Here is a 27,666-nt window from a genome sequence, read left to right as displayed (position 1 = left end):
TCTCGTCCTGTTTTTCACATTTTACAAAGAAACTAAGATACAAGGGGCAAAGTAGATTAGCCATGGTCCTAAGTTTATTAACAGTAGAACTGGAATTGGTATACGAGATATTTCTACCTAAGTTCTAAGAACATGTAAACAAAGAAACCCATGTTAATAAACAGATTTACTTACAAGGGACTATACCCTTTAAAAATGTTAAAATCTGTGTCCTGAATTTCCACCATCTTTTTAAGCTCCAGAACCTTGATTCTTAATTATTAATAAATATTTTGTTAAAGGCAAAATACCAACTTTACTGGTATTTCAAAAAGCACTTTGAATAGTTAAAAATTTGCTTATCGGGCTGGCCCAGTGGCTTAGGCGGTTGGAGTGCTGTGCTCCTAATGCTGAAGGCCGCCAGTTCGATTCCCACGTGGGCCAGTGAGCTGTGCTCTCTACAGCTAAGATTGTGAACAACAGCTCTCCCTGGAGCTGGGCGGCCGTGAGCAGCCAGAGTTTGGCATGAGCTACCTCGGGCTGCCGTGTGCTGCCATGAGTGGCCGGTGGCCAGTGTGAGTGGCCGGTGGCCAGCAGCTGGCGAGAGCTGCTGTGAGCTGCTGTGAGTGGCTGACCGACGACCGAGGACCAACTGCCTGGGGGTGTGGCCGGGTGGGGGAGCAGCGGTAGCAAAGCTCATAATACCAGCATGGGCCAGGGAGCTGTGTCCTACACAACTAGACTGAGAAACAACGGCTTGAACCAGAATAGCAGGGGGTGGGGGTGGAAGAAAGGGGGGGGGGAAATTTGCTTATCATAGATCATTCAGTTTAACATATTTCAGATATTTAATTAAATATTAGTTAATCAGGCTTTTAGAAAACCCCATTTAACGTTGAATTTTTGAAATGTGGAGCCTACTTTGCAAACCTTCGTATTTGTGCAAAAATATTGAAATATATTTCATACTGAGTTTTTCAAAAGTTAAAGACACTGCCATTGAGAGTTTAGGGTCTATATTTCTTCTCCTTGAATCTGGACAGAACTGTATGGTGTAAGTGACCTTTCCAAATTCCTGATCCAGAGAATCAGTGAAGTGACTAAAATAACTATTGTTTTATGTCACTTAATTTGGAGTGGTGCGTTATGCAGCAAAGATAACTGGAACAGTACATGTGATTTTTATAATAAAAAAGGCAACTCCTGTTCCCTCTTTTCAAAGCACTCTATAATCATACACATGCCCCCACCAAAAAAAAGCAGATATGAAAATACATCTATATATAAACATAAATTTTTTTAACAATGACGAGAACATTACATAGCTTTTCAGTAACCTAAAAATATAACCTAATATTCTGGTATGTTACAGAATTTAAAATACCCCCAAAGAACATCATGGAGGTACATACCTATATCAGCATAAGCTTTCAAAAACTGCGTGGTTCTCAAAGTTTGGATGCAATTCCAGATAAGTTTTCCTGAATGGTCTTACCTTTAATAGGGTTTATTCTAAAGCAAACATTTTCCGATTACCTAGGTTGTTCTCGTTAAGAATAGGTGGCCTTGTTGGTAACTTAGAAGTCTCCCATACTGACCGAAAGGTCTTTGGACATTTTACCTTTTAAGTAAGAGACAAATTCTGGCTCAGTTTATGCACACTGTGTACTATCAAAGAAATGATGACTTTTCTTGGGCCTTATTTGGATTTTACTTGATTTGATCTGGACTGAGTGAGAGAAGACATGAAAAATCCCAAGTACAGTGTCAGGCACAAAAGAGACATAATACCTCTGAAATCTAACTTTAGGATTCAAGACTATTGCTTAGTAGCTGCAAAAGAGAATCACATCCTGATAGTGGTCATATGGATTTCTAAGTCGTATTTTGGAACTTTTAGTAGACTATTTTAAAAGTTAAGCTTATTATGAAACATTACAAACTTATGCTAGGTAGAGTAATATTTCAGTAACAGAGAAGGTAATTTATAAATATTTACCTTGATCAAATATTTTTCCCATCTGTCTGCTGTAACGGATTTGCCAATCTTTCTCATTAACTTCAAATGGAGCTCCACCAATTCTTTTGGTACTTAAAAAGGAAGAAAAAATACTGTTAGCCAGCAAAATAAAAAGTTTGTAAACATTGAAATTACAGAAAAACAGTTTTCCCCAATGCCGAATCATTTTTCAAAACAGGTGATGCCGATTTTAGCTATCTTTGAGATTTCTGAATCAGAAAAGACTAAACTAGGGCAAGAAACAAAATGAAAACTACTTTCTTAAAGATGAGTAGGTATATTCACATTTTCCTTCAAAAACACCATCAAGTAAGTGTGAACTCTTACGTAAACTATGGACTCTGGGTACTCATGATATGTCAGTGTAACAACTGTAACAAATGTACCGCTCTGGTGGGGATGTGGATAGTGAGGGACGTGAGCATACGCGGGGCAAAGAGGGTATATACACGCAGGGGAAGGAGGGTATATGGGAACTCTGTACTTGGTGCTCAATTTTTCTGTGAATCTAAAACTGCTCTAAAAATAAAGTCTATTTAAAAAAAACAAGCAAAAGCACTTAAATATACAACTAAAATTTCTAGTGTGTCTCATAAACACATATTTGGTTTCTTTACTGAGACTGGAGACCAACACAGATTCACAGAATTAAAAAGGAATCAAGGAACATAAATTCTAAGTTGATAGGTACCCTGTTTCCCCAAAAATAAGACCTAGCCAGACAATCAGCTCTATGCGTCTTTTGGAGCAAAAATTAATATAAGACCCGGTATTATATTGTATTATACCCGGTCTATATTATATTATATTATACCTGGATAAGACCGGGTCTTATGTTAATTTTTGCTCCAAAAGACACATTACAGCTGATTGGCTAGGTCTTATTTTCAGGGAAACACGGTATCTCAGAAATAGTGTAATGGTTTTCAAATTGTTTCAGAAAACTGCTCTTCCAATCTATCCCTTATCTATTGTGCTAAACTCCTCTATAGCACCCTTATTAAGATCAGTGCTTCACCTTCGGGAACAGAAAATTTACTTACCTTCTAAAGTTCTAATTATTAAAAAGTTACCCTTATACGAAATCAAATCTGCCTTTTTCCTGACCGGTTCTTGCTCTTATTCTCTAGTTTCAAAGACAATACTTTCAATTCCTCATGTTTTGGAACCTTCAAATATTTGATGATTTCTGTATCTTCCCTCAGGTTCTCTCTTCTAACTGTAAACAACTAGAGTTCCTCTAATTATCTCTTGAGCATGATCTGATGAAATTGTTTATTTAAATTAATTAAATCTGAGGGAAATAAAAGACATACAAGCCTGTCAAGTTTAGCATTTCCCAAATACCACTAGAACCATAAGAGAAATTATAGGTATACTTATCTACAGAGGTTCCATAATCAAATACATTAGAAAAATGCTGTCCCCCAACACACACACACACACACACACACACACACATTTTTTTGACCCCAGGACTTCTTGAAGCCTTTACTGATTGTTCTTATGTGTACTGTGACTATCTAAGATAAGAACATAATTTGCAGCATTCCCTAATACACTTGAACATGGAACTTTTTTGTGTGAAACTCACAACATTACATAGGATACAAGTGCTCTTAAGTACAGGTTGAAAAATGTTCGACTGATTTTTTTCAGTCATTCTTTCAGATTCTTTATTCTCCACTAAAGCTACTTCCAACTTGAAATGACCTTTAAATATAAAAACATTTAGCCAGAGAAGTAGTCTCTGCCCTTAACGAGCCCTACTTGAGAGTCTTCTTAAGGGGTTAAGACCATGGTGAGTTGGAGGTAAGGAGGAAAAACTAGGAGGGGTGGTTATAGACAAGTATACTAAGCCAACACCTGAAATACAGGATTGAAGGTGGAGTGGAGAAAAGGGAGGAAAGACATTACAGATGCAAAAAGCTGAAAAAGCGATCACGGAACTAAAGGCCCATATGGACATAGAAAAAGTACATGATCTTGAAGAGCCTTATAAGGCCAGGCTAAAAAGTTTACATTTTGTTTAAAAGTTTAATTAAGAGCATAGTCGGTAATTCAGAAAAGATCTCAAATGACTGAACTGTAGGAAAACAGATTGCTTTTATTTGCTTGTTTTAGGGCTGAGATTAGATGTACATTCAGGAAAGTAATCCAGAAAGATGGAAGTAACCTGAACTAAGGTAGAAGTAGGCAGATTTGAGAAATGTTTAGGAAACAAATACCGTGTATTGCTGCGTTTAATGTGCACTTTTTTGCCCAAATTTGTGAGGGAAAATTAAGCATGTACTTTATAAATGGGTAGTACTAATTCAGTATCAATATAATTATTTTCAATTCTTTTATCTATGCTTATGAGTTAATAAGTATAACTCTAGAAATCAGTAATGATATCCGTATGCAAAATACCCTGGAATATGATCATCGGTTTTGCTAAACTTAGGACGAACTTGCAACAACGAAGAGTTCTTGGCCTTCTATGATGCGCAAATATCTTAAATTTGTTACCAGTGGATAAAATTTCTTGTATACCTTGTATCTGTTCTTTCTTTTGTAATTATTTGTTACATAAAATTTATTGTACCATAATATGCTTTAAAAAATGCTAATAAATGCAGAAAAGGCATTTGACAAAATCCAGCAGCCAATTATGAAGAAAACTCTTAAGAAAGTGGGAATAGAGGGACCATATCTCAACATAATAAAGGCCATATACGATAAACCCAAAACAAACATCACTCAATGGGGAAAAGCTAAAACCATTCCCCTTAAGATCAGGAACAAGGCAAGGTTGCCCACTTTCTCCACTTCTATTCAATATAGTGCTGGAAGTTCTAGCCACAGCAATCAGACAAGAAAAAGAAATAAAAGGCATCCAAATTGGTAAGGAGGAAGTAAAACTGTCATTATATGCAGATGACATGATACTATATGTAGAGAACCCCAAAGATTCCACCAAAAAACTATCAGAACTGATAAATGAATTTAGTAAAGTAGCAGGATACAAAATTAATATTCAGAAATCAGTTGCATTTATATTTACCAATAATAAAATATCAGAAGGAGAAATTAAGATAACAATCCCATTTACAATTGCTTCAAAGACTATAAAATACCTGGGAATAAATTTAACCAAAGAAGTGAAAGATCTATACTCAGAAAATTATGACACTGAAGAGAGAAATTAAAGAAGATACCGATAAGGGATTAATATGCCAAATTTATAATACATTCACTCAACTCCAAAACAACAAACAACCCAATTTAAAAATGGGCAGAGGACATGAAGAGACATTTTTCTAAAAAGGACATACAGACGGCAAAGAGACATATGAAAAAATGCTCAACCTCACTAATCATTAGAGAAATGCAAATAAAAACCACAATGAGATACCACCTCACCCCAGTCAAAGTGGCTATCATCAATAAATCAACAAACAAGTGCTGGTGAGAATGTGGAGAAAAGGGAACCTTTGTGCACTGTTGGTGGGATTGCAGATTGGTGCAGCCACTATAGAAAACAGTATGGAGGTATCTCAAAAAACTGAAAACGGAACTACCTTATGACCCAGCAATTTCACTCCTAGGTATCTATCCAGAGAAATCCAAAACTCTAATTCGAAAAACTTTATGCACTCCCATATTTATTGCAGCACTATACACAATGCCAAAACATGGAAACAACAGAAATGCCTGTTGGTAGACGACTGAATTAAGAAACTGTGGTACATTTATACAATGGAGTATTACGCAGCCATAAAGAAGAATGAAATCTCACCATCTGCAACAATATGGATGGACCTAGAGAACATTATGTTAAGTGAAATAAGTCAGACAGAGAAAGACAAATACCATATGATCTCACTTATATGTGGAATCTCAAGAAAAAAATAAATGAATGAACTAATCAGAAACAGTTTTGGAGACATAGAGGAAAAACTGAGGGTTGCTAGATGGGAGGAGGGGTAGGAATAAGGTGGAAGGTGAGGGGATTAGAAAGCACAGTCGGTAACCACAAGATTGCCACGGGGATACAAAAGTCAATTTGGGGAATGTAATCAATAATGTTGTAAAGATTTTGTAGGGTATCCGATGGACACTTGTCTCATTAGGGAGACCACCTCAGGGATGATGTAGATGCCTGATCACTGCACTGTACACTTGAAGCTGAGGCTGAACAATAATGAATGTCAACTATAATTTTATAAATATATAAAATTATAATTTTATAAATATATAAAACATATATATGGTTTCAAGAAGCAGAGTACAGCATTAGGAATAGAGGCAGTGGAAATGTAATACCTGAGTGCGATGTCAGAGGGGTAGTGGATGGGGGGAAGGGGGTTGTCACTGTGTGAGGGATATAAATGATAAATGTCTAACTATTACATTGTTTTGTGCACCTGAAACTAATTAAAAAAAAGGTTTAAAAAAAAAGGAAGATAGTAAGTCCTACCTAGTAAGTCCACCTAGGTTTAAACCTCGGTTTGGAAGCTTCCTGGCTGTGTAACCTCAAACAAGTTAATTAACCTCTCAAAAAAAAAAGTGTTAAAATTCCTTTATAATACAAAAAGCGAGTACCTAAATATAAACATCTTTTAGGAGACTGATTCTGGTCAAGTTTTTTAAACACTGAACCTCAAATTCCTCATCTATAATAAAGGGCTGCATTAGCTATCTTACAATTTCAAAACTGCAAAACATTATAGAAAGCTAAAACACCTTTACTTTTTATTTCTGTTGTGACATTTGGGGCACCAAGGTCAGTTTCAATTTCTCCTTTTCACTTTTCCCCAAACACAGAGTAGCCTTGATGATTCTGCCTTCCTGCATCTCAAACCTGCTGCTCCCCATTCCGCCTAACTTCTCTAGGATATCACCGCATCTTCTCACTTCAGGAAAATAGCTGTAAATAATCTCCTGTAACCAATCTTCCAAAACTATTGCTTTCATGTCACTTCTCAGTTCATAAATATCTTTTATGGCCCCTAAATACCTAGATAAACTCATCCAGATTTCTTACTGTAGCTCAGAGTCCCAATATTCAGTCTCAACCTACCTTCTCTCTCACTTCTACACTGAAATCCTTGATGCAAATCTTTCTGGCCTGTTCACTACCCACGAGCACACCCAGTCCATTAACTATCTGGGCTTTATTCAAGTTCGCCCATTTACTGTTTTCTGCCACTTGAAACACATTCATCTTTCAATGTCTGGTAAATAAAAGTCCCAAAAGTCTCTGAATAACTTTCTGATGATTCTAAAAACAGCGCTGTCCTTGGAATGCCCACAGTATTCATAGTGTCTGTATCACGCATTTAGCAGTCAGCTAAAAGCTTTGTATTAGTGGTTTATGCACGTTCTCCATATCATAGAGTTGTTTGAAATCACACACAAAAAACTGATACAATTGGAACTATTTTTAAAACTCCAAGGACAAAACTAAATATATGCAAGAAGTGTTTTTCATCCTACTTCACAAATGTAGTTATTGTTCATTTAGGCATGTAGAAATAGATTATGTATTACTTTATTTGCTTATTAGAGCACTGGCTCTTACAAAGCACTGTTCAATAGAAACGTAAGATGAGCCACAGAATTTCAAATTTTCTAGTACTTCACTCATAAAAGAGAGGTCAAAATTAATTTTAATAATATAGTTTATTTAACACCATATATTTCAATGTTATTGAAACATAATATTTACAATTTCAGATTTACATTTTTTTACTTGATTTTAAAAATTGAGGTATAATTGACATATAACATATAGTTTAAGGTGTACAACATGATTTGATTTTTGTATATATCGTGAAAGTCACAATAAGTCTAGTTACACTGTTTACTTATATTTAATGTTACAAATAGAACTGACAAGCTGATAATCTTAATGGACACTAGTAGCTGTTAATATTTTGTCAATTGATAATAAATCGGCAAAAACTTCAGTAGAAAAATCAATCAACATTGTAGTTAAATTCAAAGTACTAAAATTCCCATATTTTGTACAGTCCCTCAGTATCTGCAGGGGGACTGGGTCCAGGACCCCCAGGATACCAAAATCCACAGACGTCCAAAGTCCCTTATGTAAAATGGCATTTAATTTGCATGTAACCTATGCACATCCTCCCCTATACTTTAAATCATCTCCAGATTACTTATAATACTTAATACAATATAAATGCTATGTAAATAATAGTGTATTATTTAGAGAATAACAATGAAAAGTCTGTACATATTCAGTACAGCCCCAACCACTGCAGACCAAACTACATAGTACACGTCAGTTGACAATGTAATTTAAAAAAAAAAAATTTTTTGATCAACGGTCAGTCGGTTGAATCCGCAAATACAAGACCCACAGATATGGAGGGCTGACTATACTCCTAAAACAATCCTGCATATTCAACAGACCATCATATAATGATGGAAATATTCTAGATCAGCACTTTCCATTACAGTAGCCATTAACTACATGTGATTATTGAGCACTTGATATGTAGCTAACAAAACCGAGGGACTAAACTTTTAATTTTATTTATTTTAAATTAATTTAGAGTTAAATAGCCATATGTGGCAAGTGGCTATGGTTTTGGACAATACAGCTAAAAATTATCAATCATATTTTCAAAACACATCATTTTCTAAAAAAAAACAAAAAACAAAAAACCAACACTGAGAATCTGCAAATTCACTTATTTATCACCTGAAACACTTTCAAAATAGTCTCATTTCCAGAACATTAAGTAGTCATTAACTTTCTTCTAAAGAATTATCTATTAACCAACTTCATGTCATTCTGAAAAATACAAGTTTTGTCCCAACTGAACCAAGATCTCCACCTTTTCACATGATAGATTTGATACCTACCCTTTAATGGATCCATTTCTTTCTGAGACATAAGGCTCAGAAGGTGAAAGATTCTGAAGCAGAAAAAAGCTCAGAGGCTGTGTGCATTCAGGGAAGGCCTGCCAAGGTGACGCAGGTGTGAAGCCGCAGAAAGTGGTAGAATGCCAGGCTGCATTACTGATCTAATCACCCAAATATGTTTTATATTTTGGCATTTTCCTAAGTGTTTTCCAGCACCATGTCTTAAGGATGACACTGCTGCAATTCTAGTCTTGTCACTTATAATTCTGCTTTTTGAATGGTAGAAATTTATAGCAGCTCATAACTAAATGACATAATTCTTCTCATTTCTCAATAGAGTCTTTTACTTAAACTTCCTCTAAGCTTATAAGCAGAAACACAGTCACAAAAACAGTTGATTTCATGTAGGCCATTGCTAAAAGATCACTGAATTTAGACACAGTGATTAAAAGATAAGCTTACAATAAGCTTTTATTTACTGCCCAGTTTTTACAAACTGTTGTGGGAGCACAGCTTTAGCAAGAATGAGACTGGTCCCACAAGCCACTTGATCCTTGAAATAACTGTTATGTATTTACATACCTTAACTTCAAAAGTTCATTTAATCAATTACTCTAAAGTTTTCTGAGAAGCAAAGAAACGGGTCAAGAGTACTGCTCTGTAGGGGAGGAAAAATAATTTTCTCTCTACCCTCCTGGGTTCTTGGCTGGAACATCCTTGTAATAAGAGACAGATTAACAGGAGGAAAGAAAAACCACAAAAAGTTTAACATGTACACCTCACGTATACATGGGAGAGACCCAGGAAAACGGAGTAACTTGCCAAAATGGCTGAAGGCACCATCTGAAATACCATCTCAGTTGAAGACAAAAGATATTGGGGGCAGGGAGTCAGTTACGGGAGGTAACCTGGAAAAGCACAGCAGACAAGGATAAGGTTATTATGCAGATTTAAGTCACATCTTCTGCACTGAGAGTTTCCAGAGATAGGTCATCCCCCTCTTTTAGGTATAGTGAGGGACACATCCCTACAAATGGTGATTTCTCTTAACAAATGTAAATGTATGTTACAAAGGGTAACTTCTATTTGGTTTGCAGAGCGTCTCCAATGTCTGCTGTCTCTTAAAATTAACCAGCCTAAAATAATCCTTATGCCAAATAGACATATTTCGGAGTGACAAATTCTGTTCCCTTACTTACAGCTCCTAAGTAACAAACCTCTACAGCATGTTATTATACTAAGTACTGGAGGCAACTGTAACACAGGGGTATTTGTGTAATGCATTGCACTATGACGTCATGATAGCTATGATGTCACTAGGCATAGGAATTTTTCAGCTTCATTATAATCTTACAGGACCACCATTGTACATGCAGTCTGCCGCTGACTGAAACCTCACTATGCATGCATGACTGTATGTGTATTACATACAGACAGAGTCAGGAAAAAGTGGTGGAAACCTCAATTCTCTTATTCATAAATGGAGTTGTACTACACGATCAAAGTCTCCAGTTCTAATATGCAATGTTTATGTACATCTACGTAATGAGGCAGTATTTATCTGCCTTATAATAACGACAGTCAATCATGGGATCTTAGAATTTTTTAACTGAAGGCAATAATCTAATTCATACTCTCTGACAGACTGAAAACAGCAACTAAGATATCCTGTGGACTGCCCAACATCAAACAGATGCCAAGTAAAAGCCCAGACCTCTGGCTTTCCAATCCAGGGCTCTTTCTAGTGTCTCTTTAAATATCAAATGAATGGAGGAATAGTTCAGCAGGCCTAACTTATGAATCAAGCCATCCTTTCTACAGGGCTGTTAGCTGGGTTTTGATATTGGGTTGCTCCTGCCTAAGAGAAAACAAGAACTAAGTATAAATAGGAAAAGAAAAGAGAAAGACAATAAGGGTAGGCTCTTGGCCATCACAGTCTTAATTATCTTTATAGCCTCACTTTGGAATTATCTACCATTTACATCTCCTCTTCCTCCTCTTTCCATAAAGATAAGAGTCAGATGCATCTGCCTTTTTTTATTACTGTATTCATAGCACCAAGCACAGTTCCTGGTTCATTCAACAGCTATTTGATGAACTAGCATAGGGACAAGAATATAAAGAAGGAAAGAGACAGAGAGGGATTGAGGAAAGTTAAAAAGTTCTATAGATATTAATAGCTAGAAAAAAGAAGAGAGTTCCTGTAGGTGTGAAAGAGAAATGATCTGAACAGTATGCAGGAAAGTGATAAGGAACAGGAGATGAAAGAGATGGCCAAAGTGGCTTTGGGTTTCAGTTCAGTGTGAGCCATCAGGTAATAACCCAAGACAACTTATTTGCAGTTTCCTCCTCCCCCCTTTTCTCTTCCTTTTAAGGGGAGGGAAGGAAGACGCAAAGGCTCCCATGGATATGTGTGTATAGGAGTTGTGGACGAAAAAGGAGCCACATACTACACTCAACAAGCTCAGTAGAGGCCTGCAGGGCTGGCCAAACAAACTCAGCGACCTAAAGTAACCACATAGGATGGTCTGAACATAAACATTCCTAACTAAAAGCGAGTCATGGCGGTAGTCACGTCCTAGGCCTGCAGCTTCCTTGACAAAGGTCAACCTTTACCGTAAGTGAGCCTGTTGTCTTTTTTGCATCTGAGATAACATACCTTTGAAATGGCAGAGTCATCCCCTTTCCCAGACCGTTCAGGGCACACTCATCACACCCGAGCAGGGGGGCACAGAACCCCTCACTCTTCCCCCAATACCATCTCTACGTGCTGTAAATGTTAATTATTAACTATCCTGTATCCAACAATATACACTGAAGTACGTCTCTCCGTTTTACTTTTTATCCAATCCCAGAGATTCCCCTACTTTGCTTTCTCCTGCCTCCTTAATCTACCACCGATGGATTTCATGTAACCCTCCTTATGTCGCCACCTTTTATTCTAATATATAAAACAGGCTGCAAAACTGCCCTTCTCCAGAGCATTTTCTCAATTCGTTGAGATTTTGTTTTCCAGCAACTGCCATTAGTTTGGCTCAGATCAACTCATAAAAATTCTCTACAGCTTTGGATGTTTCTTACGTGGACGGAGTAAATCATGAAGCCACATGCTTAACTAAAGCAATACCTGTATGTAATGATTTCCTGGCACCAGACCTCCATAAAGTGCCATAAAGTGTGGATCTAGCCTCATCGCATATGATCCACAGCACAATAGTCCCCCCCATTTGCAGTTTCATGTTCTGCAGGTCCAGTTACCTAAGGTCAACTGCAGTCCAAAAATAATAGAAAATTCCAGAAATAAACAATTAATAAGTTTTAAATTGCGTGCCATTCGGAGCAGCATGATGAAATCTCACATCATCCCCGCTCCATCCTGCCCAGAAGTGAATCATCCCCTTGTCCAGCATCTCCATTTCATCATGTAGCCACTGTATCATCTCACATCTTCACAAGAAAGGTAAGTATAGTACAGCAAGATATTTTGAGAGACCACATTCACATAACTTTTATTATGGTATGGTATATTACTGTAATTGTTCTGGTTTATTGTTATTGTTCTTAATCTCTTATGGTACCTAATTTATAAGTTAAACTTTATCAGAGATAGATGTGTATAGGAAAAAACATAGTATATATAGGGTTAGGCACTATCTGTGGTTTCAGGCATTGGACTGAAGATCTGGAAACGTATCCCCTGCCGATGGGTCGGGGGGGGGGGGGGCGCACTACTGTATTTAAGAACTTGAACAGTACACTAGCACATACCTTTATGATTCAATACCATGATTTTAGGTGTTATCAATATATCAGTTTGATGTTTCTTTTATAAAGGCAATTCTGTAGAACTACAAACTTAAAAGAACTCCATTTCCTTATGAAATTTATACTCTTTTTCCTTGGTAACAAATAATCAGTTCATTTTCTTTCAATCAACATTCATTTGACAAGCAAAGATAATTAGATGAGTAACATACTATGTTATCTTACAGTTTCCTAAAATCTTGATACAAAGCATAAAGAAAAGTTTCATTAAATTTCTAGTTATTTCAACAAATGAGAAAATGTACATGAAAACACTTATAAACCATAAAGCAACACGCAAAGCAAAGTTACTATTATTCACCACCAGATGGTGATAATGTCTTATTTAAAGCAAAATGCTGACAACTTTTTTGGAGGCCATCCAGCTGACTACTAAAAATGATCAATAAGCAAACCGGGGTGTCTAAATAAATAAAACGTTGGTGATATTTAAGTTTGTTCAACTGAAGCATCAGCAAAACACAAGCAATAAAAAATAGGTTCTGCCTGAAGACTTCTAAAGGAGTTGGTTTATTCATATGAACATTTGATAATTCTAGGATTTAAGGCAAAAGACAACAATGCATGTGTTTCTGGCATTCTTATATCGGTTATTTAACTATTCCTACCACTCTGACTTCTTTAACTGCAGAGAAATTTCCACTCAGCAAAATGGTAACACTAAACATTTTAGAAAAAAACAAAAACAGAAAACCTTTATTATGAAAATGTTGGGGAAAAAAACAAAATAGAAAGACTGGTATACTAAAACTCCATGAACTCAGCACCCTTTAGCAACGATCAACATATGACCTCAAGACTTTGTCCACCCCAACATATTATTTTAAAGCAAATCCAGATATCGATTTCATCCATTAATACTTCACTGTATCTCTGAGGAATAAGGACTCCTTAAAAACAAACACAGAATTGTTACCACCTAAAAATGAACAACTCTTTAATGTCATAGAACTTCCAGTCAATTAAACAATTTTTAAATACCTTCAACTAACCAAGAAATGAAATTGTATCTTGTTAACTCTGTAGCAGATGCTAGCAGAACCCTACCTTTATTCCCTTGGCACTTACTCAGGCCAACCTGCAAGCATGTGCAGTGTTTGTGTGAGGGTTTTTTTCCGACTGCAGGGCAGAGGAGTTAACCATTCCTGGGAGCAGCCTTCAACCAGGAACTTACAGAAGCTCCTTTACCCCTTGGCTGGGATAAATTTGAGCGATGACCTACACGATCTCTCAGAGCTCAACAGGACTCAGCCTACTGCCTGTAAAATAACTTACTTGATAATACAATCCATCCCATACTGGCTTTTTTCTCTTCCTGTCTCACTTTCCCCTCCCTTATCAGTGTTCCCTGGCATCACTTTCCAAAAAACTACCAGCACTCATATTTTTGTCTCAGGGTCTGCTTCTTGAGCAATCCAACATAAGACAACCTCTCAGGTTTTGAACGAAAGCTATGGACACCCTAGGAAAATGTAAACATAAAAATGTCTGCAAATATGTTCAGAAGTTTATAGACAACCTAAAAGGTATACAAACATCTCAGTTTAAAGAACCTTTCCTCTTACAGGTTCAAGATAGCTGAGATCTTAATTATGTGATCAAGACAACTGTTGAAAGGTTCCATGGAAATCGTTCAGTTATGTTGAAAAACTTCCTGACCCCTTCACTCTTCATTGTTAAAGAGGAAGCATCATCGTCTCACTACTTCGTTCTCATGTGCATAAAATCAAACCTAATTGAAAATAAGACAACTGTTGGCTTAAACTTCTACACTTTAAAGAAAAACAAATGTTTCTAGGAGAGGTTTGCTAAGACTGGGTCCCTTCAAGAGCCACAAATATGAAATTCACAAGTATCTTCATTTACATGAGACTTTCAATGGATTTTTTAACTGCTGCTGACCTCAAACAACAATAGAAGTGTACGGAAATTGTGGCGATTTCTTTTAAAAATCAACTTGGAGCTATGATGACGTCTCCCCCAACTAATCCACACCCCTCCCTTCCCCTCTTAAGTTCTATGCATTCAGTCTCCATTTTGTCACCCATTTGTTCCGAACCCACCATAACCTGACTTCCATTAATTATATTAAATAGATGCTTTAATTTGGCAGCATGTGACATTGGTGACCACTTCTTCCTTCTTGAAACCTGGCCACTTGAAATTCTGTGACACCACTTTTCTGATTTCTCTCATTTCTTTGTCCCTTTTAAAATTCCTTTGCAGACCCTATACTTCTGCCCTCTCCTTCAAAGTTGGTTCCATTTTAGTACTTAATTTCTTTTGTTCCTAAGTTATCTCACCCATCCCTTTGCTTCAATTTAAATACGTTGTCTCATTGTGCTGGTTATGGATATGTTTAAGTAACAGAAAACCTTACTAGATCGGCTTCACAAATAAGGGATTACTTTCTCTCATATAACAAAAAGTCCTGCGTTTCTCGTTTTGGTTTAATGGCTCAACAAATCCAACATACTGAATTTCTTGGAATTCCCAAACATTCCATACTGTTTATAGCCTCCAGACTTTAGTATGTGCAGTTGCTTCTATCCTCAAAGCACCCCTAATCATCCTCAGAGTTGTTTGGTTGTTGCTCCCTTGGGAAATCATTCTTTTCTCTTATCAAGATTAAGTTTCCATGCTGGGTGTACCAAAATAATTCTACTTATTTGTCACACTGTCTCATAAATGCCTAGTTGATCACCTCTACCCCACATTAAACAGGCCTGTATCTTCAGCACCTAGGACAGTGCCTACCACATATCATACATGTAATAAAGACTTGTTCAATGAATGGATGATTTGGACTTAAAAACAAACAAACAAAAAACTTTTTCATAAATATGAACTTCTCCTAACCCAAGTATCTGATTGAGTGGCAAATGAATAAATAATATGCGTTTCTGGGTCATACTAAAGAACCAAATAGAAACACAGTCAACAAATTTCTAAAACCACTAAAGGAAACACGTGAAATAGAATATCCATTTTGGCAATGTGTTTTTATGCCACCCAACCAACTATACCCATGCTATCAACTTACAAGTGGCCAACCATAAACTGGCTCTTATGAGTGAGTAAGCTTCCTAACATGATAGGAGAACATACTAAAATAAGCAAAAAACAAAACAGAAGAGACCATGACTTGTAACTCTCTTCTCAGTCATTCACCCGACTCCCAGCCTCAAACAACCACTAATATGCTTTGGTTCCCTACAAATGTGTCTTTTCTAAAGTATCATATACATGGAATCATATGGTATGTACTCATTTTGTCTGGATTTTTTTCACTGAGCATAATGTTTTTGAGATTCGCCCTTGTTCTGCATTTACCAGTAGTCCACTCCTTTTTAATGTTAGTAGTATTCACTGTATGAATATATCTCTACATCCAATCACCCAATGAATGTTTGGGTTATTTCCAGTCTGGGGCTATTATTAGTAAAGCTGCTATAAACTTTTGTAAGTCTTTGTATGGAAACACATTTTTATTTCTCTTGAGTAGACAGTGGAAACTGATGGGTTGTATGGTAGGTGTAGTTTTAACTTAATAAGAAAGTTTAAAACGTTTTGCCGTAGTAGTTGGACTGTTTAATCTACCCCCCATTACTATGTGAGAGTTCCAGTTCATTCACATCCTCACCAACATGAGGTGCTGTTCATCATTTTAAAAGAATATGTTTTCCACTTTGTTAGGTAGAGTGTTTTAGAAACGTCTATACCATCCGGTTTGTTGATAACACTGTTCATGCCATCTATATGCTGACTGATTTTCTGTCTAGTTGTACTATCAATGTGCTGAAATTTCCAGTTACAACTTTAAATTGTACATATATTTTTCAGTTGTCAATTTTTGCTTCATATATTTTGAAAGTTTGTTTTTGGGTGAAAACACTATCATAATTATTATATGAGGTGTGATAAAAAAATACGGTGAATGGTTAAATTTTAAAAATTTATTACAGTAAAAGACACATTGCCACTAATCCCCCTTAATATACCCACCTCGCTTTAAACACACTTATTCCATCATTCTTGCCACTTTCTGAAGCAGTTCTGGAAGTCCTCTTTCATGTCATTAGTTGCGCTGTTGTAGCTGCCTCAAAGTCCTGAATCATTTTGACTTTGGGGAAGAGCCAGAAGTTGCATGATGCCAGGTCCGATGAATAAGGTGGATGAGGACACACCGTAATGTTTTTATTTGACAGAAATTGCCCTATACCAGAAGCGATGTGTGACACAGAGCGTTGTCATGATGGAGGATGATTTACAGCACACTTTAAAACACACCTTTTTTCAACTGTAGCTCACACCCGACTGACTGCATCCAACAAGCTGAAATTTGTCACACACTGTTACTAAGGTTTGATGCGCTGCTTTCCCTTATTGAAGAACCCTGCCTTTACATTGGATGGCACTCGGCAGCAGCATTCACATTTTTTTATCACAACGAAAAGGTTCCATGCCACACATTGTTTCTGGTGTGGCAATTTCTGTCAAATAAAAACATTACTGTGTGTCCTCATCACCCTTATTCACCGGATCTGGCACCATGTGGTTTCTGATTCTTCCCAAAAATCAAAATGACCATGAAAGATAAACGTTTTTAATCAATTCAGGACATTGAAGCAGCCACGACAGCCCAAGTAAAGACACCCACGAAAGAGGACTTCCAGAACTGCTTCAGAAAGTGGCAAGAACAAGGGGTAACTGTGTTTGAAGAGAGGGGGTGTTTTTTGAGAGGGATTAATGGCAATGTGTCATTTTTTTTTTTTAAGATTTTACTGGGGAAGGGGAACAGGACTTTATTGGGGAACAGTGTGTACTTCCAGGCCTTTTTTTCCAAGTCAAGTTGTTGTCCTTTCAATCTTAGTTGTGGAGGGTGATGTTCAGCTTCAAGTTGTTGTCCTTTCAGTCTTAGTTGTGGAGGGTGCAGCTCAGCTCCAGGTCCAGTTGCCGTTGCTAGTGGGCACAGCCCACCATCCCTTGTGGGAGTTGAACCGGCAACCTTGTGGTTGAGAGGACGCACTCCAACCAACTGAGCCATCTGGGAGCTCACCGGCAGCTCAGCTCAAGGTGCCATGTTCAATCTTAGTTGCAGGGGGCGCTGCCCACCATCCCTTGCGGGAGTCGAGGAACTGAATTGCAACCTTGTGGTTGAGAGCGCACTGCCCCATGTGGGAATCGAACTGGCAGCCTTCAGAGTTAGGAGCACGGAGCTCTAACCGCCTGAGCCACCGGGCCGGCCGGCAATGTGTCTTTTACTGTAATCAATTTTTTAAAACATTCACTGTGTTTTTTTATCAGACCTCATATAACAAGTGGCAAGGCTAAGATTCAAACCCAACTAATACTAAAGACCATTTTTAAAAATCCATACCACACTACTTCCCATTATTTCTCAGCACAGATACAGAATGAGATTTGGTTCACCAAAGTTTTACTTAGCTAGGTTATTAAATATCAATGAGAATATCCGTTCAGCAAGGGTAAAATATATTAGCACACTGAGTTGAGAATATTTCATATAAAGATGCAATGTCATTTTAACCTATGTGACAGTTTGACAAATAGATGTGTATTTGTTTAAATTTAAAATTGGCATTTTAACATACTATGAGGCTGGTGGACCCTCAGTTATGATTCACTCAAGCCAGTAAATCCCAAGGGAAAACATATATTTCCTATTTCATGTAAGTAGATATAATATTCACCACGTAATATTAGTGACCACTGAATGGAAACTGCATTAAAGTTGTAGTCATGAGAACTAGAGAAGGCTTTAGCATACAGTAGGCACTCAATGCACATTTGGGCAATAAAAGGTCTCCAAAATTTTAATTCTCTAAAAGTATAATGATGCAACACTACATCAAAATAGTCAGCTGACCCTCCTGCCCAAAATCCTTAAAATGATAGTGGGGAAAAAAAAAGTAATGGGCTTGTGCCTCCAATACATACAGAGTAACAGGGACTATTTATCTTACCTGCCCGAAACAACTAAACAATGAAACAAAGTACATTAAACAATGGCACTCAAGACATTATGCAAGAGGCAACAAAAGACAGTGAACAGTGATGCATGAAAGATAAGAAAGAAAGGAGACCAACCCTATAATTGCCACAGCTACTACCTCGGTAAAGAAGTAAAGACAGAGGAACATAAAATATTTAAAGATAAATATGACAAAACCTACACAGTGAAAACTACAACACACTGCTAAGAGAAATTAACTAAAACCTAAACAAATGGAGCAATGTACCATGTTCATGCAGCAGAAGATTCAGTATCTTAAGGTGCCAATTTTCTCCAAATTCATCTGTAGATTCAACCTAATCCCAATAAAAATTCCAGGAATTATTTTGTAGGAATGGATAAGCTCATTCTAAAATTCATGTAAAGATGCAAAGGTCAGGCCAGCCTGGTGGCTCAGGTGGTTGGAGCGCTGTGCTCTTAATGCCGAGGTCGCTGGCTGGATTCCCATATGGGCCAGTGAGCTGCGCCCTCTACAGCTAAGATTGTGAACAACAGCTCTCCCTGGAGCTGGGCTGCCGTGGGCTGCTGTGAGCAGCCGGAGGTTGGCGTGGGCTGCTGTGTGCTGCCGTGGGCTACCATGTGCTGCCTGAGCAGCTGGTGGCCAGCATGAGTGGCTGGCAGCCAGCGTGAGTGGCCGGCAGCCATTGTGAGTGGCTGCCAACCAGCACAAGCTGCCATGAGCTGCTGTGAGCGGCCGACCGGTGACCGACTGCCTGGGGCGGGAGGGGGGGGCGGCGCAAGGCTCATAATACCAGCATGGGCCAGGGAGCTATGCCCTACACCACCAGACTGAGAAACAACGGCTTGAACTGGAGTGGGGGTTGGGGGTGGCAGAAGAAAGGGGGGAAAATGCAAAGGTCCTAAAATCGCTAAAACACCTTTGAAAAACAAGAATAAAGTTGGAGGACTTAAATTACCTGGACTTCAAGACTTATTACAAAACTTGAGTTGAGTCAAGGCAGAGCAACATTGGTCTCAAGATGTCACTCTTGACATATATTCAATTAACTCTTGAAAAAAAGTTTATTGAAATAAAATTTACATAACATAAAATCCATCATTTTAAGCATTTAAAAGTATACAATTCAGTGGGTTTTAGTATCTTCTCAATATTATGCAATATCACCACTATCTAATTACAGAATATTCTCATCAACCCAGAAATAAGCCTTGTCCCTTCCAATTCCCCCACTTCAATCCTGGCCAACCACTCATCTATTTTCTGTCCTTACGGATTTGCCTAATTTGGAAATTCAATATAAATGAAACCATATTCAATGAAACCAAAAGTTGGTTGTTTGAAAAGATGAACAAAATTGACAAATCTTTAGCTTGACTGATGAAGAAAAATAAAGACTCAAATTACTGAAGTCAGGGATGTAAGCAGGAATATTACTAATGACCTTACAGAAATAAAATGACTGTTAGGCGAATACTATGAACAATGCCAACGTATTAGATAACCTAGATGAAATGGTCAAATTCCTAGAAACAAACTACCAAAACTTACTTAAGAAATAAAAAAATGTGAATTCTCAGAGGGTATTCAAGAAAAAGATTGAGTCAGTCATCAAAAAAACGTCCCACAAAGAAAAGCCCAGGAACAGATGGCTTCACTGGTGAATTCTACCAAAAATTTATAGAAGAATTAACACCAATCCTCAAACTCCTCCAAAACAGAAAAGGACGGAACACTTCCCAACTCATTCTATGAGTCCAGTATCACCCTGATACCAAAAACAGACATAGACATCACAAGAAAACTGTAGATGAGTAGCCTTTATGAATGGACACAAAAATCTTGAACAAAATACAAGCAAACTGAATCCACCCACATACTGAAGAGATAACATACCACATCCCAGAAATATAAGGGTTCAGGATAGGGGCTAGTCATTCCAGAAAAACCAATCATGTGATTAGACAGTTGGGGCTTTGAGACACATGATATCGGCCCCACCTTCTTGGGGGAGAAAGGGACTGGAGATTAAGTTCAACCATGTGACCAAAACTCCAATAAAAACTCTGCTCCACTGAAGCTCAGTGCAGCTTCCTGACTGGTAAATACACTGCTGTGCCGGGATGGTGATGCACCCTGATTCCATAGGAAGAGGGCATGGAAGCTCCACACTGAGACCCTCCCAGATTTTGTCCTATATGGCTCTTCATCTGGCTAGTCCTAAATTGCATCGTTTAAAATAAAACCATAATTGTAAGTGTCATACTTTTCTGAGTTCTGAGTCATTCCAGCCAATTACCAAACCTGAAGTGGGTCATGGGAACTTGCAGCTGGCATTTGAAATGGGGGCCGTCTTGCTGGTGATGGTGCCCTCAAACCTGTGGAAGCTGACACTAGCTCCAGGTGGCTGGAGTCAGAATCGAATGGTATTGCAGTTAGTGTCAGAACCAAATACAACCAAGGATTTCTGTGAAATTTGACATGCTGATTCTAAAATTAAGAGAAGACTATAAAGGGCAGAAAATAACCAATGGCTTTTCAAAAAAAGGTAGGATAAGTTGCCTTATCAGATAGGACTTACTTTAAAGCTACAGTTAAGTAAAACCTGGTGATGGTGACACCAATGTAACAAACAGAGCCTAGAAATAGATGCACACATACATGGACCTTGGTATATGAGAGGTGGTATTGCAAATTAGTGAGGGGGGGAACCTCACACATTACACAAAATTAAATTCCAGGAAGTTTAAAACTACAATTTGAAAAACACAACTTTTAGAAAAAATACGTGAGTATTTTCTGACCTCAGGTCATCAAGAGAAGGGCTTCTTAAACAAGATATAAAAAGTGTAACCGTTAAAAAAAAAAAAAGATTGACAATTATACTACACTGAAATGCTGAAGTTTGGATCAACAACAGATACTGTAATAATAGTAAAAAAAGATAAGCAGTGTTGAAATGTTTGCATTACAAATAAAACTGACAAAGGATTGACATCCAAAATAAGGAATTGCTACAAATCAATAAAAACAGACAACCACACACAAAAAGAAAAATGGGGAAGGCTGTTTATAAAAAGGCAATTCTCAGAAGGAAAAACTGAATGGCCGAAAAACATGAAACAATGTTCTACCTTACCATAGCAACAATAAGAACTAATTCACAACCACATTATCAAAAACTTAAAAGTCTGACAATACCAAGTTGATTACCTGGACAAATGGGAACCGTCATTTACTGCTGGCAGTGTACAAATTGATAAAGCCAAGGGCAAATCTGACTATACCAAGACTAAACAAAGACTTACATATCCTTTAGCCCAGCAATTCCATCTCTAGGCCAGGCCGCTATTAATTCATTACAGCATAACTCTTAATAGTACAAAAACAAACCTAGGTATTCAATTTTTTTTTAATTACACTATTTTCATGTAACAGGGTACTTTATAGCAGTTAAAGTATATAAGTAAAATAGCATGCTCCAACAGGGATATATTTCATCAACAGTGTTAAAGGGAGAAGAAAGAAAGATGTAGAAGAATGAATACAGTATTCAAGTGTTTGCATATAAAGTTTTAAAGCATGTAAATCCATCCCATGTATTGTTTATGGATACATGAATACTCTTAGTATAAAAGTGTTCGTGGGAATGATAAACTCCAAAATCCAGGACAGTGGTTGCCTGTGGGAATGGAGGAAAGAGAATCAGAACAGGAGTAATACACAGAAGGCTTTAAATAAATCTGTAATTTTAATGTCTTAAAAGGTAACAGCAAAAGTAAGGATATTGAAAGAAAAAGGCACATCCTTGAAAATTTCAGAACTCCAGGAATTTTTAAAAAATCATAAAAATCTTTCAGGAAAGAAAAGAAACTCACAAAGGAACAAGAATCAGATTGACAGATTTCTCATCAGCCACAGTGAGTGCTAGAAGATAAAAGAGCAATATCGTCAAAGTGTGGGGCAGGGGGTGTTATTTGAACACTGGAATACTGCTTTCAATCTAAACAGGCACTCAAAACAAGGAAAAAATAAATGTATTTTTGGACATGCAAAAACTCAAAGTTCACCACTTAGAAATCCTGTTTGAGAAAGAATGACCTACAGCAAAAGAATCCAAGAGGAAAAATGTGGGAATCAAAGCAGTGGTTAGCAAATAAACTATTAAAACATTAGTTTGATTTAAATAATTGTTGAGAAACATAAAAATAAATAAATGACAATACAGAACTAAAATCCCAGTATTTACAAACAAGGCAGGTTGGATGTGAGACTGAGAGGCAGGGTCAGAAGGGAGGGAGCATGTTAAGATTCTATTGCTTGTGAGTATTGCAGTTAGTTATGAAAGTAACTGTGCTCTAATATCAACCACAGAGAAGATGCAGAAAATTGCCCAATATTAATTTCACTGTAGACAGTTTACATCATTGATAATTCTAGCTTAAGAAATAACATTTTGTCTTTCAAGATGATGGAGTTATCCTGCACTAATTAAATGGCCTGAGACCAGACTTTAATTGTAACTCAAGTAACATTACAGGTTGGAGTTACCACATGGGGTCTAACAACATGTATAAGATATGGAGAAACAGTCACTTCTAAGATGAAATTCAACTCAACTCATGCTAGAGAATCTTTCAAGATTAATCAAGAATTACTCAACTATCAACCCACACAATGATACATTTACTTATGTACTTCCCATGTATGTAATAGACTCAGTCCACACAATATATTTTACAGACCTGTTTCTCAATTTAGAATGGCATTTCAATTTATTCGAAGTTCCATCTCTTTCTTTGTGGGAAGAGGGGGAATAGTAAGGACATGCAACAACTATCAGATCTTTACCCAGCAGAATATAATCTCAAATTACAACAAAATTTTTTTTGCAAATGAAAATGACAGAGTATCTCAGTTAAAGAAAGCTTCACCTATAAGAGAATACAATTGAACACCAGTGCCAAGATAATTTAATAAAGTGAATTTTAATTATCTTAAGTACATAAATAACGCACTCTAAAAACTGTCCTTAATAAAGTATGTTAAATATGTATTTAACATATGTATAGCATATACATGTACAGCAACTTAAATAAGTCACAAAAACCAAAGGAGCTGTAAAATAAGATATACTCGTATTGCCATAATCTGTCTATTTGCAGTAAGCTTTTAGGAAGCTATAAAATTTACACAGCTAGTTCTTCAAATAGTGCTTGTATGTTTATTAGAATTATGAATTTTTAAAAATAGGATATCACACCCTTCGCCCATAAATGGGCCTTTTGGGCCATTTCTGTCCACAATAAACGGATTAACTACCCACTCTCTAAGCCAGAAACCTGGGAATCATACTAAAGTCTTCTTACTCAAAGACCCTTCACATTAATTCATTCACTAAATGCTTGTCAATTCTACCTACACAATCTTTCTCAGATCTAGTCTTTCTTTTCACTCTCACAGCCACTGCCCCAATTCATACCTTACCTACCCTCAACCTGTCCAATGCTTTTCCAACAACTCAGAAAATTTTGGTTTCAGAAATGAGAATTTCAGCTCACCCCTGGTGGAGATGATATAAAACAACTGAGAGAAACTGGACTGGGAATCCTTGTGTTAATTTTAAAACGTAAACAGCAGAGAATAATGATTTTTCCCTGAGATGTCTTGGGAAAGATAAAAGAAAAACATTTTAAAACTATATTCTGAGGATTCCTATAAAAAGTAATAAGCTTAGAAAACACAGGTTAACACATATGCTTTGACATGCAGTTAAGACACGGTAAAACCACATAATCCAAGAAAGGAACTGAGAGATTACACAAAGATTTTCCATGTTAGCCTTTTACTATAATACCCATGATGGAGATGACCTGGGAGGAAACACCTGAGGGAGCGAGGGAAGAACGAAGGAAGGAAGAGAAACAAGTGGAGGGAGGAAGATTTAATAGTGTATTACCTTTATAAGCAACAGCCAAAAGGAAAAGGAGAGTTACACCCTCACAAATCTCTAGCAAGAATGAAAAGAAGTAAAAAAGATATCAAAAATCCATTATTAGTAATTTGAAATACGTAACATTTATTCACTTAACACGTTGCGTACGGCGGGGTTTAAATCCCTCGTGAAGATTCTCGTGATCCGTACGCAACGCGTTAACTAACATTTGAGCATCTATGATAGACTAACAACTATGTTACAAACAAAGTAAAATATGCGTAAGGCAAAATGAATTCTTTGTGGAACTTTCCTAAAGTTAGGTTGCAGTTTCCTGTACACACCATATTGTTTCACACTTCTATGCCTTTTCCCATGCTGGTCCCTAAATGGAATGCTTTTCCATCTCCTATTCAAACGTTCAAATTTCCATAATAACTATAGTGATACTACGATATCACTCGGCCAGTTAGGTACTTGCTCTTTTATATTCCCAAAGCACCTCCTTTATTATAGCATTTATACTTCTATATAATTGTTTGCATAACTAGATTCATGTAAACACAATACAAATATATGCTGTCTACAAGAGACACATTTTAGAATCAAAGACACAAGGCAGTTAAAAGGATAGAAAAAGACATACCATGAAAAGCAGTAACCAAGAGACAGCTGGAGTAGCTATACTAATACCAAGACAAAACAGATTTTAAGAAAAAATTGAAAGTACCTGGACAAATAGGTGACAGCAGACATTTCTGGGACACATCACAATCACTGAGGCCAGGGCCCCAATCTCCAAAGATGCTGATTTTATGGAGTGTGGTAAGGCCCAGGCACCGGTATTTTTCAAAGGGATTCCCAAAGGTGATTCTAATGTGTAGCCAGAAATAGTTAATTAAAAAACCTGACTATAATAAAGGTTGAACACCACTGAGCTAGAAGGGAAAAAATAAGACCATTTCTTTAATTAGGGCAAATGGAAGTCGTAACAGTAGGGGAATGAACTCGGGAGGCTCTTGATGACACTGCAAAAAACTTTACAACTACAGGAAGTGGAGTCTTCCTTCAAAAAAATTCAAGACAATGATTTCCAAGTCTGAGGAAGACTAGGGCTGTCCTCAGCAATGATTAACAGGTGAAGATTCCCGCTCACAGCATTCAACTGGTATTTCTTTTAATATACTTCAGTATTCCGCTAAAATAATATACCTTTTATAATAATGCTCATACTAATACAATTAGAACTTGCAAAAGTAAAAAAGCATAACCGAGGAGAAAATCCTGCTCTAATCAGACTCAGAAGCCTGAGTGTTCAGAGCATTGCTCAGGGTTCAGACAAAGACCATGGTGCCGAGCGAGGGTGACATTATAATCGTAAGACGATCACAGCTGAGGGGACAGGACAGTGGTTAAGCACTAGGCTCCTGAAGCCACAGTTACCCAGTTTTAAATTCCCACAGCATTATACACTATCTTTGTACAGTCAAAATGTTCTCCAACTCTTTAATGCTGTGTGACTTCAGGCAAGTTACTTTACCTCTCTCTAAGACTCAGTTTCTTTATAAAGTGAAAATAGTAACAGGAATAGAGTAGTTGTGAGGATTAAATAATCTTACTAGAAGACTTTAGCATAGAGCCTGGCTCAACAGTAAGCTCTAACAACTATAAAATTATTACTAAAGGCATTTAACCTATAAAATGATGGTACAGCATGTATACTCCAAGGCCCCTCAGTTTTGCATTTTTATTACTCATTTTTGTTTCTCTCAAAGATGGGAATGGAGAAGATAATTTAAAGTTGAAAAGGGAGGCCCAAAATATGGGAAAATAGGAAAGAAAAAGGATGAGACATAGTTATCACGGTGAATCAAACCAGATAAGCATAGAAGAGAAATAGGCTATAAAATGAAAAGGCCATGAAGATACAAAGACAAGGACAAACCAGTTGATCACAGTCAAAATTTACAAGACAAAAATATCTCTAAAATGAGGAATGTTAGGGAATGTCTGGATTCCGATGCCGGCCTCAGGTCAGCACTACTAGAGATCATTCCTTCATGGTTCTAATAAAGTCCAGCTTGACAAGACTTTAATGGGAATTAAATTAGGCTCCATTATTATTTTTTAAATTTATTAAGGACCACAAAGAGCTTTATATATCATTATTATTTTTTTAAGGAGGGCACAGCTCACAGTGGCCCATGTGGGGATCGAACCGGCAACTTTGGCGTTATGAGGACCACGCTCTAACCAACTGAGCTAACCGGCCACCCTCCATTATATTTCTGATTAGATAAAATTCTTTAAAGTGTTACAGTCTCGCTATAGCCAAAACTCCAAACACCAAAAGCAACTTACAATTTGGAATAACTCTTTCTATTTTTCTTTCCCTAAAAGGCTTTTAACACTTAAACTTTGAAGAAATGGCAATTATATTTATTTGCAGAGCCAACAGAGAGGATGCTCCAAACAGAAGTATCAAAGGAATTCCCTGAGATACCCAGCTTTCCAAGTACCAAAGATTGGTAACCAACACTCTGCACTTTCCCTATAAAACAATGACTGAAGCTCAAGGTACACAACAACGCCCACATGTAAGGCAGCTACTCTCTACTATGTTCTCCCCAGTCCTCTCACCCTATAACCTAAGTACCTCTTTTAAATTCTATCTTCAATTTATACCAGAGGTGCCAAAAAATGTATACAAGTGGACACTATGGTCAGCGTTGCTCAAGCAGTAGTTCGCTGTAATCAGAAGTGTCTGGACGCTGATGGTAACCACTTACTTTCAGCACCTCTTGTAACTGCAGAAGTCAAACGTTGACTTGTATTCATCTTTTGTTACTGGTATATATGATTACAATTTTAACACAGTTTTCCTTTCTTAAAATGTGTATACGGTTTTTTTGGCACCCTCTGTATATCCTTTCCCATCTGAGTACATGGCCTCACCATTCACCCAACCTTATTTTCATCAAGGCCTGGGGACTCTATCTCCAAATCAGATCTTAAATCAGTCCACTTGGATGAGA

General features: G+C 37.2%; 1 protein-coding gene across 4 annotated transcripts in view; it reads right to left on the bottom strand.

Annotated features, from left to right (window-relative positions):
- Nucleotides 1-27,666, bottom strand: part of RSF1 (remodeling and spacing factor 1) — a 124,297-nt gene that overhangs the window by 88,411 nt on the left and 8,220 nt on the right. For all 4 annotated transcript variants that reach the window (XM_074335718.1, XM_074335720.1, XM_019726392.2 and 1 more), the window contains exon 2: nucleotides 1,979-2,070. In XM_074335718.1, the coding sequence (XP_074191819.1) occupies nucleotides 1,979-2,070 (92 nt within the window). The remainder of the gene's footprint in view (nucleotides 1-1,978; nucleotides 2,071-27,666) is intronic.

Source organism: Rhinolophus sinicus, linkage group LG06, assembly GCF_036562045.2.
Source record: "Rhinolophus sinicus isolate RSC01 linkage group LG06, ASM3656204v1, whole genome shotgun sequence".
Classification (NCBI taxonomy): Eukaryota; Metazoa; Chordata; class Mammalia; order Chiroptera; family Rhinolophidae; genus Rhinolophus; species Rhinolophus sinicus.
This window is presented reverse-complemented; position numbering and strand designations above follow the sequence as displayed.